This window comes from Hippocampus bargibanti, linkage group LG16 (genome assembly GCF_051943395.1).
Source record: "Hippocampus bargibanti isolate YZ-2025 linkage group LG16, ASM5194339v1, whole genome shotgun sequence".
NCBI lineage: Eukaryota > Metazoa > Chordata > Actinopteri > Syngnathiformes > Syngnathidae > Hippocampus > Hippocampus bargibanti.
In genome coordinates, this window is record NC_142749.1 from 6,792,636 (window position 1) to 6,805,233 (window position 12,598).

The 12,598-nt window shown below is 40.0% G+C and overlaps 1 protein-coding gene across 2 annotated transcripts in view; it reads right to left on the reverse strand.

The window, feature by feature from the left end:
• abr (ABR activator of RhoGEF and GTPase) overlaps positions 1–12,598 on the reverse strand; it is a 90,217-nt gene that overhangs the window by 61,586 nt on the left and 16,033 nt on the right. The window contains exon 1 of one of the 2 annotated variants that reach the window (XM_089016724.1): positions 10,015–10,328. The exons of the other annotated variant lie outside the window; for it this stretch is intronic. Coding sequence (XP_088872850.1) covers positions 10,015–10,075 — 61 coding nt within the window. The 5' untranslated portion in view covers positions 10,076–10,328. Of the gene's footprint in view, positions 1–10,014; positions 10,329–12,598 lie in introns of those variants that run through there. 2 annotated transcript variants of the gene reach the window in all.

The following is a 12,598-nucleotide window of genomic DNA, read 5'->3' on the forward strand; positions in this document are numbered from 1 at the left end:
AGGGTTGAGAGTTTCTGGTTACAGTCAAAATCCAGATAAGAAGACAGTAGCAGTTGAGTTCTACAGCATTTCTCTTTTTTATTAGATGCTTGGTCAGTTCATTGGAATGCTGACCAAATATACACAAGCTGAACTGAATCCAGTGAGGAAAACACCCTTGCCCTTTTTACACTGTTGGCTGAGATGGATTGAGCTGCTTTGGTACTAGTGGGACGACAGACTGTCACACATCACAGTGCCAAGAATGTCCGGCACCAGGCCGTCTGACAGGACAATGACTGCAGACCAGCCCCAAGTAATCATCAAATAAAATAAAAATCTGCCATTTGCATAATTCACAGTGATCGTAGACAAGAACATTTGGGATAGGATAGGTTGTGATGATATTTGAGCAAAAACAGTAGAGTTCAGGATGCACTCGGCCAACTGCCCTGAAGACAGCTGGGAGAGGGTCCAGTATGCCTGCGCCCCATGTTTGGAAAAGTGGCTAAAATAATGAATGGCTGAATATAAAAGTTTCATACTTCTGTATGTTTTTTTGGGGTCCCACATAAGAAAATATTGAATATGTTCAGCACCATTTAGCACTTTATCAAAAACCTTTATCACATCAAATTGTACTGTTTTTTAAGCAATATCTATTTCGTGTCAAATCATTAGGCCTTATATTGATACCTATTTCATTGGTCAAAAAATATAGCTTGACACCCGAACTGCTAACATTTTGAAAAAGTGGTTAGGATGTTTAATCTCACATCTTGTATCAGCTCGGCTCCAGCCTTCATGTGGAGAATTTGCCGCTCTTCCCATGCTGGCAGAGGTTTTTCCAGATATTCCGACTTCCTCACACATACCAAAAACATGCACGCTAGCTTTTCTAAATATTTGGCAAGGCTCTAGTCTAGTGTGTGACAAACCTGGCCATGCGGTTACCCTAACTGCAGAATGGTGCAAATGAAAAAAAAATCAGAGATTGCAATCAAATGCAAGCAGCCTCCTTGACTCACAAAGCATCAAAGTCTGACTCTTTAATTCATCAAGTGACATATTTCATGGTCTCAGCCAATCAAAGTTGGGCAAGGGTGGGACACTCCTCATTTGGCCCTAGTCCAGATTTACATGTACATGTCACTCTCACACACAAAAGTGGAAAACAAATAGCCGCAAGTAATATTAGTGGACCTAAAGCAGTACATTTATACTGCAGGCCACCTGCCCCACAGGACATTTTGGCAGCGATCATTCTCAAAATATTGGCACATAAAACCTTCATTTACAAACGTGGTATTACCACACTCAAACCGACACAAACAGTCAGGGAGACATTCAAACACAGGGAACATTGAGTAAGAATTGTACATATTTTGCAAGGAAACTATCCAAGTTCGGGTACGAAATAATATGATATTAACTCATTCACTGACATTCACAAATTTATTCGGGAATTAAAAATATGGCGTACAGCGCCATTCACGAATTTGTTCCGGTTTAGTTTTTCATGCTTGTGTGCTGATAAAGAGCAGGCCATGGCCTCTGACAATGTTTTTCTTTTCCACAAGGGGGCAGCCTTTCCTCTTTTTCCATGTTAGCACTTTGTTCTAGCTTCAGCTGTTGTTAAAGCACTGTATAACCTTGATAGTTTTGAAAGGTGCTTATAAATGAAATGTATTATTATTATTATTATTATTATTATTATTATTATTATATAAACCAATATGGATGTGTTGCATTGTTCAGCCACCCCCATTTCAAGCTCATAACTCCAGAACCATATAATTTAGGAATTAACTTTTTTTCTGATGAAAGAAGAGAGTCGAAGATTTCTAACGCTGCATCGAATGTTTATGTAGTCCCAAAACTCAATATTCTGTGGGTCCTGGAATTCGAGTGACAATGACAAAAACAAAAACCCTGGCACTAGATTGGACACATTTTTGCACATCGTCTGGCAGTGAATGAGTTAAAATAATATTAAAAAATAACCAGGTTATTTTTAAAATATGCATTTAAATACACAATAATGCTTAGTCTTGATTGACAATGTTTTTTAAACAAAATGTTAATTACACTGACTGTAGTTTATATGTGTTTTCTGCAATACCTCAAACTTAACTATTTTGACTATGATGACACTGTCATATTGCTGAATTGGCAATGGAAATATATGAGTAGAATGCCACCAACATTGCAAACCAATGAAATAGTGAACACTCATTTGACACTCAATTAAATTTGATAATGCTATCTTTGTAGAGACATGATTTTATATGACACAGCTCTTGCATTGGATTGGATTCTATACGATAATCCAAGTGATTGGATTAGATTGCTTGAAGCAGTGTTTTGACAACCTCAGAAATAGACCCGCACTTGAGATCTGCATTCAGTTCCCCCTCATGATCGAGGTGATCATGGCCTACCTACAGAGCTTTTATAGAAATATGCTAAGTGCACTTCAGAGGTCAATAAGATATTGTGACACACACATTGGATGGCAGAGTGAGGACCATTCAAGGAAGTACTGGTACTGACAGGACTGAAACACCTCTTCAAGTAAATGACATTTCGACAACAACTATCTTCATGTGCCATATGTTTGGAGGTAGACAGAGATAAGACAACCTATTCCACGCATGATTTGCTTTTACCCCCCTGAAATGGGCAGCCCAAACCCCATGGCAGCCAGTAGCTGTACATTGTAATTGGTTACTTGAAATCCCAATGCTTGGTTATAAGCCAGTTGTTCTTTTGATGAGAACCACTGCTTGTCCAAGAGCATTCAAGTTCTTATTCATTACTGTAACACCATTTCATCTTTCTAGACCTCATCTGTATCCAACTGTTTGTGAGACGGTATGTTAGAACAATCATTGGCATGCGAGAGCTATTACAAGCAAGGAAACGCCCACAAAGAGCACAGTCTGTGCTGTTCAGCAGATTTAGCGTGTGGGCATCGATACCACAGTCATTTTGCAGCGCTAATGGAAACGGTCTCAAACTGTGCACAGGAGAACAAGAATGAGGGAATGTATTAAAATTAAAGCATTTGTCGCCAAACCCTGAGGGCAACGCCACTGATGATTGCTCTGTCTCACTGCACTCACTCTCTCAATTTGAACACTAGGCAGAAGTAAGATGACACCAAGAGCAGAGTGTCCTGTAGTATATCATGAAAATGTGTAGAACCCGGGTGCTCAACTGTAATGTTAAAAAGGAGAGTAAAATTCAAAATGCACTCAGTACAGCACAGACATCCACCTGGGTTGAATCAATCATAGTGGTGATATTCGTATTTGTAAGACTAAGTGTTCGTTGGCCACATCATCACAAACAAAAGATACAATACAATACATATTGATTTATATAGCACTTTAACAACAGCTGCCCAAGATGACCCAAACATTTCAACCTTTCTTTAGCAATAATAATAATAATAATAATAATGCTATTTATAAGCGCCTTTCAAAACTCACACTTTACAGTCATTATTAAGGCGCAATTTAAAAAATACATAAATGCATACAAACACACATGAATGAATGAATGAATGAATGAATGAATGAATGAATGAATGAATGAATGCTTTGGAAATCAGAAGCCAATGCTAATCGTAAGAGTTAGCCTATGTATCTTATTTATGTATAAGACCACCAGTTATTGTTTTCCACTGCTTGATTTGTGTGTGTAGGAATAAGTACGGAAAATGAGATGAGATTTTGTGTGTGTGTGTGTGTGTGTGTGTGTGTGTGTGTGTGTGTGTGTGTGTGTGTGTGTGTGTGTGTGTGTGTGTGTGTGTGTGTGTGTGTGTGTGTGTGTGTGTGCGCACATGCACGTATCTATCCATCTATCCATCCATTTATTTATTTATTTATTTATTTATTTATTTATTGTGTTTGTTACTCATTTAAATTTCATTTATTTTGACCTTGTTAACTACTGATTTGGAGCAAAGAGAGTCTTAAATAATAAGAAAAAAAGAGGAAATTTGTTTGTCTTTAGAAGCCTATCTATTAAATATAACCAATCACTCAAGGAAAGGTGTACAGACAGAAGCTCTCCTGGTATGAGTTTGTTAGTGCACTGAATACACAGAAAGGAACAGCCGTGTATACGTATCGCACTATTGATTTTGAGCGTGTTCCATCGACAAAGATGAAGGTTAAGTGGTCACTTAAAAATAAAGAAGGGACTTAGAGGATGCTGACATGACGCCATCTATAATCCATCCATTTTATACTACTTCAAAGGAAACTGAACCTTGATGCAGCTGAAATTTCTAGCGTGAGCAGCCAGTCCGGATGCAAGCAGCGATGCCTGACCGTGATAGAAAGGGCAAATTGCGGGCAACAGAAGGCCAAGCTACACTGAGGCCATCAATCTTCAAATCTTCAACTAGCAGAATGCAACCCCAAATATTTGCAGAGCAGAATTTAGATCTGTGATTTCCTAAGACCCCTGAAGGGAAAAGCCAAAAGGAAAACAAGAAGATTATTTCAGTAGTTATGAATTTCAGTCATTTTTTAAGAAAACCAGTGAATGGTCACATGAGACCATCTGAATGTTGCTCCAAGGCATCCATCAACACTCTCAACTTATAATAGCCTCATCTCTCTCAAGCGGATTCTTGCTTTCTCCCTCTATCAACCCCCCCCCCCTCCCCCCATCGCTCTTTCCTCTCCGATCTTCTTCATTCCGCTCGACTACCCTGAATACTTAATCAAGGCGCTTGCCTTCCACGAGCATGGAAACACGTTGGTTGCGCCATTGGTCGGGAAGGGTGATGCTCCTATGAGCCCATTGGCCCATTGGAACATGGCATGGATGGCAAAAGAAGATGGTTGGCGGTTACGATGATAACCTCTGACGATGGCTGCCATCGAACATAATATAAAGCACACACGGTGCCCCAGTCCCTGAGGGCACAGTGTAATTCCCCCAAAGATCATCACAACAGCAGAAATACACAGACACATGACACACCCTCTAACATCAGGCATAACAAAGGACTTCCAGAGCATCACCGATGTGGAGATAGAACATTAAAAATGCCATTGAGAAACTTGTGAAGATGATCAAGAACAAAGATTTTGACTTCATCCTCTTCGAAAACGTTTGTAATTGTGAAGAGCATTTGATCAGCTGACCTTGATAGACTCTGGGGATAAGTAAGAGAGTAAATCACTGTATTGTTTTTTTTTGGCCAATGCTCGTGTAACATTAAACAAAATATGGTGCCTTGAGGAGCTGCTCCCATGTCGTTCTTCAGGCCATTAATTGGTTAACACTGAATTGACAGTATCACTACTGGTTTATTTTTCCTGAACAATTATTATATACAGGTGTATATATATTTTTTGGTCCATTTAATTATCGGACTTGTTTTTTTAAATTAGCAAATGGGACGCCATATGTATAGTCAACATTTTTTCAAAATTATAGTCAGTGCCACGGCTGTTAAAAAAATTAAAACACAAATTGCCTTCGGAAGAGGAAAAGGTCAAGGCGGCAACTTAGCAATCACAAGATATAAAAGAACCCACTTAATTTGACTGCACTGTGTATTCAACAGGAAAAATAAACATATTCACAGATGTCATCAGGAACAATTAAAAGCATAACAAACACAGCATATTTCTGAAATTAATTTAGCAGAACAGTCACACAAATGATTTTATTTGCTGTGTGTTTTCACAGAAGGATAAGGACACAGCCAGCTGAGTGAAAAGAAACATCTATTATTCATATGGTTGTCACTGAATGAACCCTGACAGCCTCGGTTCAGAGGCGTATCATCTTGGCAGAGAGTCCACAAGATGGAGCAGCATTAGAATGTTGATTTTGTTCCACATATGCCCCTCACTATTTTTAAACAGCACTCACACTCCTTGTGGAGGGGATGTTCTGAATTATCGTAACATGTTGCACCTATTCCTGCACTGATCAAGTGAGATCTCAAAACAATTCAGACTTTGAATAGATAATAATCCTCTTGATTGATACTTTTCAGAAGCCTTTATTTAAATCTCGATGGAAAAACGTTTGTGTTGAGGTGGCACATGACATGGAAGAATCAATTAGGTTTTATGGTAAATGTTTTGAATACATTTTAAAATATACACAAAATTGTCAGCATTTTCCCCACAATGTTTAAAATATTCTTTTCTTCTTCGTTTCCTTTCAGCTTTCCCTTCTTTTGTGAAAAAAAAAATGATTTGACGTCATACTGGATTATGTAAGAAAGGACAAATGGGAGTGAGGAAGATGCTAAAAGACAAAGCAGAAAGCGGCAGTCCAGATTATGGTATTACATAACTGCTTTGGGATGACAAAATACTTTCTCCATTGGGGTTGCGGCGTGTGCGTGTGTGGGTGTGCGTGTGCGTGTGTGCGTGTGCACGCGTATGTGTGTGTGCGTGCGTATGTGAATGTGTACGTGTATGTGTGTGTGTATGTGAGTGTGTAAAAACAACCTGAATATCTGTTTCTATAGCAACCACTGAGACTTTGCTTCTTCGATTGATCAGTATAATGGATGTGAGAAGATGGAGCTGAAAAAAATTATAGTGCAATCACGGCATGGGTTAAATGACAATCTATACTAAATTTCAACTTGCAACTGCATGCATTATGTCATAAGTATGGAACTTCAGTCCCACAAATTGACATTAAACCTAGCTCGGATTTATTTTGAAGTCATTCGCTGCAATTCCCAAAGTTATTCGGGAATTGATGTGGAGCGCCATTCCCGAATTTGTTCAGGTTTTGTTTTTGTTGTGGGGGGAGAGTGCTGATAAAGCATTAATCAGACCTCTGGCAATGTTTTTCCCTTCCACGAGGACGGAGCATTTGCCTTTGGTCCATGTTAGTGCTTTGTTACAGCTTCAGCTGTTGTGAAAGCGCAATATAAACCAATGGATGTATTATACTGTATTTTGTATAGCCGCCCACTTTTCAAGCTCAGGTAACCCAGACTTATATAACTTTGAATAAACTCTTCTAATGCAAGAAGAGACTCTAAGGTTTCTTATGCTGCATTGAATGTTTATGTAGTCCTAAAACTCAATAATCTGTGGGTCCTGAAATTTGAGTGAAAATGACAAAACCCTGGCACTGGAATACACACATTTTTGCAGATCGTCTGTCAGTGAATGAGTTAAGATTAAAAGGTTTGGATTATTGTGTCCATAATTGAAATATAACACTATGAGATGATGATCTGCGCTCATTGGTGATGCCATCAAGTTTAAAGCAATGGGCTGCAAAAAAAATGAGGCGGGAATTGAATAGCAGACATGAGTGATTTGTTCCGAATTGATTTTTGTGGGGTGAGATGAATGTTTGGCCGTGGCTCTGCTGGGATGCTATTCAGAATGCTTTCTGTGGGTCTGTTTGCAGTCGCAGGTCACGTCAGCCACGCCAGCCAAATAACTGCGAACATTAAACACTTAGAGACAGAACTAGGACTGGGTCAAAGTCAGCCAGGAGCAGCAGTGAGGTTGGCCGCATTTATCACAGATGATGGGCTATTGACAAAGGTTTGGCATCCCCTGGAAAATATTTAGTGTTGGTATAAAAGGACTTTCGGAGTGAGATTGGAAAGAGGCATTGGGAAAAGCACCCAAAAGTAGGGGGAAAAACACAGAAAATGGGGTGAAAGATATTTGATTAAGTATTTCAGCACTACTGAAAATTACCACACACCTTTTATCCAGACATTACACACCTGACTAAACAGTGAATCTCCCGTTAATTAGCGGGGCCTTGTTTCATAGAATGCTTGTGAATTATAAGGTTCCCAAGTTAACTATTGAGTGCCAGGTGACGTGTAAAAAAAAGTGTCCACTCCCAGTGCCAGGGTTTTTGTCATTTTCACTCCAAATGGAGGACCCTCAGAATATTGAGTTTTAGAACTACATAAACGTTCAATACAACATGAGAAACCTTTGACACTCTTCTTTCATCAGAAAAAAAGAGTTAATTCCTAAATTATATGGGTTTGCAGTTATCTAAGCTTGAAATGGGTGTGGGTGTACAAAATTCAATGCAATACATATTCATTTATATAGTGCTTTAACAACAGCTGAAGCTGTAACAAAGCACTAACATGGACGAAAGGAAAATGTCGCCCCTGCGATGGAAGGGAAAAACATTGGCAAAAACTTAAACGCAAAGAAATTCGAGAATAGCACTCCACGTCAGGCTTTTCAAATCCCGAATAAATTCAGGAATGGCACAGAAGGAGTTAAAAATAATCTCACACAACTCTGATGTTTTGACCTAGGATAATTCTAAAATGTTTCTCTGCTCTGATGTAAGCATACTGTACTGCAGCATGTTTGTTCATACCACACATAGTGGTTTGGCAAATAAGTGATAGATCACTTTACACAGCGACTTAGAGATGTGTGGTCACGGTTTAAGATGGAGCCATAAATGCTGCACGGATGGAACTTGCACCACACAGCAGGAAATCTACAACAGACGTGTCTTTAGTCCATACATTTTGTTTCAGGAAGTGTATTAAAGTACTGCAACATACCATTTACAACCACACTGGAGTCATGTTCCACAAAGCGATTCAGGGCCAACATAACAGAACAGAGGAAGTCTGAAGAGGAGCTATGAGAAGCTAAGAGCCAGTTGGGTAATTCTATCATTCTGGTCTGTTGAAGACGCAGCGATAAAGGCACGTGTATGTGATATAGGAGGTGTGGATGTCAAAAGGAGGATGAAATGTCAGGTGCACTCAAGACTGTGGGATTCATAAGATCTTGGATAGTCAAGGCTATTGTAATGCTAAGAATTTACTTTCTATTGTTCACTTCCAGCCTCTAATATATTTTAAAGTGTGAATTAGAACATTACACGTTGGGACTTTATTAGCCATACTGGAACAAAAATAGCAAAATCCCAAAATAGTACAGCCATTAAATGCAATGATGCTCATTTGGACTGCCGCTGCAATGCAAAGCAATTCAATGCAATGATTACTATTTTTTTTTTTTTAAAAAGCTCTCAAATAGAAGGCTAGGCAGAAGGGTAATCAGGGACAATGAATCATTCATTGTTGTTTTTTTGTGTCAATGTGTGTGATTTATACAGAAAACCGACAATTTTGCTTCGGTGATATATACAGAATCTTAATATTAAAATAAATCATCCTAGTCATTATGCAAATTGATTTCCAAACAAAGAAATGATGAATACCATTGTCAAAACAAAAAAAAAAATCATCTCAAAATGTGCATAATTTAACACAAGGCTGGATGTAGAGGGCCACTTACTATGGCTTAAAATGTCACTGCATCCATGAAATAGTATACAATAATATATATTATATACAATTATATCGATGAAAAGTTTCTTCAGCCGTCATCTGTACTTCTTTGAAGGTGTCGGACGTTTCGCTTCTTATCCAAGATGCTTCGTCAGCGAACTAAAAGATGTAATAATCGACTAAGATTTGACCTTTGGCTAAAATGCGACACGAGATTCTAGTTAAAAAAATGTATGTCTCCATTTGTTATTATCGGGCACAGTTCTTCAGGAAGCTATTCATCAGTTCACTCAAAACGCGTTCAAGTTAAATCTGGAGGCAAAGTGGGGGGAATTAGGAGAAGGAAATCACTCCTCACAAATGATGTGAAAGAACCGCCGATATGTAGCCAAGTATACGAAATATGTCAGCCAAACAGCACACCGGTCAGAGCAACAAGGGCTGGATTAAAAATTCAACATCCAACAGAATGTGCCTTGCTTTTGGCAGCAAAGTGCCAGGAGGAATGATATGTTAGCACTAACTGGGAATCGGGGATAAACGAATCTGTAGGGTTGTTATAGACAACTACAGTAATGCACACTAATTGGAATTCTGTAAAAAAAAAGTGTTTTGCCGTGAGGAGTGGATGGATGTAGGTGGAGTGTAAGACAAACGAACACCCGTGTAGTGGAAGAAGGAGATGGAGAAGACAAATGGGAGGTGATGTATTGAGGGATAAATAAACGGGTACCTACTGCTATACAGGGTGTCAATCCAGGAGAGTCGAGGCAAGCCATGAGCACTCAGGGGTTCCATCCTCCTTACCTCTCCCTTCCTTGGCTCTCCCCCGGAGCCCAGTCAGTCACCCTCTTATTCTCCCGCTCCGTCCGCCTTGTTTGAAGTTGCGGCTATTTGCCGTCACTCTCTTCCTAATCTTATCCTTGCGATAAAGCTTTCATCTCGGGGCAAAGAGCTCAACATGAATTTCGGATGAAATGTCAAGAGACACCCTGGGGGGGTCCAACTGGCAGACGAACAAGCGAGCCAAAGGAGTGTATGAGTGTGCGCGTGTGTGTAAACCAGTGACAGTGGGCGCAAAAACAACAGGCTGGAAACAACCAAAGCCAACCGTTGCTAGGGGAAAAAAGAAGCTATCTCTCTCTCTCTCTCTCTCACTCTCTCCCGCCCTTTTCCTCTCTCTATCGCTCGCTCTCTCGCTTCATCTCACTTGCTTGCTCTCACTCTCTCTCTCACCCTCTCAGTCTGTCTACCTCTCTCTCTCCTTAACTCTCTCCCTTTCTCTCTTTCTCTCTCTGCCTCTCCTTCCCTCCATCCCTTCCTCCAGCGCAGGCCCACTCTCACATGCATCCCTTCCTCTTGCTCTCCTTTCGCTCTCAGACTTCAAGAAGAGCCGGTATTCAGAGGTGATGCATTACATCTAAAGTGCTTTTTCTCATGTGTCGACACAAACGGGTTTAATTTATGGTCCATATTTTCCAGGTTGCTAATTTGTTTGGTGTGTTTTTGTTATTTTGTTTTAATGAATAGCTGATTTTCACTCTTACATTTTCAGTTGACTGAAAACATACATATAATTACATGTACTTCTGATTAATATTTGTTTTCATACAGATAAAGAACATGGAGGAGAAAAAGTGGGTAAGTATGTAATTGTTAAATATGTTAAACACACACACACCAAAACAAAAAACAAAAACATTGGAATGATATGGGCGCGTTTCAGTCCTGAATTTGACAATAAGGGATATTACATAGTGGTTGACACTTCCCAAACGTTGACTGTCACAGTAATGGTTTGGTAGAAAAAAAGAAAAGGTGTCAATTCCTGTGACAAATATCAATCACCTAAGCTTTGCGTTCTAAATTATGAATAATTTGGTTGCCAAACCGAGAAGACTCGTTCAAAGTTGTACTGTTTGGTAGGCTTTAACTATTATTTCCCTACAGTAGATTATTTTATCATGTCTTGGCAGTGAACTTTCTGAACCTTCGCAGTAATTCAATACAGTACACGTGTTTGTGAGCTTGATAAAATGTTGCCATTATGCACCCGAAACCAAGCCGAATACTCACTTTAACAAACATCAAAACCAGAGACTATATTAAAGCCTCACTTCAAACCCCAGCCACATGCCACAAACAACCATCCTCCCCCGCGTCAAACCCTCTAAAAACTTCAATTAGGACACAAAGGCTGACAAGAGGACCCCCCACCCCTCACCCTGGTCTGCCCCACCTCTACCAGCAGCGGGCTCCGAGCATCGCTCTTTGTCTGCTCTTTTGAGCCAGCTGGAGAAAGCACACGCGGTATGTCTCCCAAGGCATTTTGGGATATATGTTTATGTTAAATAATGAGAGGTGCCAAAAAAATAAGCATATATTATGAAGAATACAGAAACATACACACACATGCAGATTTATAAAAAGGGACAAGCCATCCAGGCGAAGCGGAAAACAGCAGACAGGCCCTTCATCAAAAATACATTTACCTACTGTATGAATCCTTTGTCTGAAATCTGGGACAATCAACTCTGACTCTCACAATACACATAACCAGGTAAGGTGCAACTGTCTGGTTGCTGATAAACTCCTTGAATGGCTCTTTGTAACCCCATGAAGGACAGAATAATGTAAAAAGGTCACAATTCAACACCACTTTCCAACTGCCTCTGTGTGCGCGGGCACAGCCTCATTGTTAACGCAAAGGCAGCGACATTTAAATTGCAGATGGTTATTATCCATTTCTAAAAGCATCAACTCCCTGAGGAAAGAGATGTATTCACACTCCCTTTCTGATAAATAACAATTTAAGTCAAAGTAGTGCGCCATAAAAGCCGCTCTAGATTTGAAGCACATCGGAAGCTTTTATGCACACATCGACAGCCGTATCAAACAGGTGCTTGCCATGTGCTTTTTTTTCCTTACACAAGTACACATATTTTCAGTGCACAACCACATTTTTGATTGCACTTAGTTTTTTTTTTTTTTACCCACAGATTGCTATGCTGTTTTGTTTTAAAAGGACAATTTAATAGATAACACCCACGTAGGCTACAGAGAGCGCAGTGTGTGTGTGTGTGCGTATGTGTGTAATCAGGCCACACAGCAGTTTACCAGCCAATCAAAACAACATCCGCCATGGTCCCACCGACATATTCCCCGCACCCCACTGCGCCGACCCAAAGCGCATCCACTCATCCATCCGATGTTTCCCCAATATTTCCACTCTTTCCCCCTGGGGGCAAAAGGGTGTCTGTTAATAGCCCTAATTTTCCAGTCACCAGTCCACATCGGCCCCCGTCTCATCCACCTCCTCCT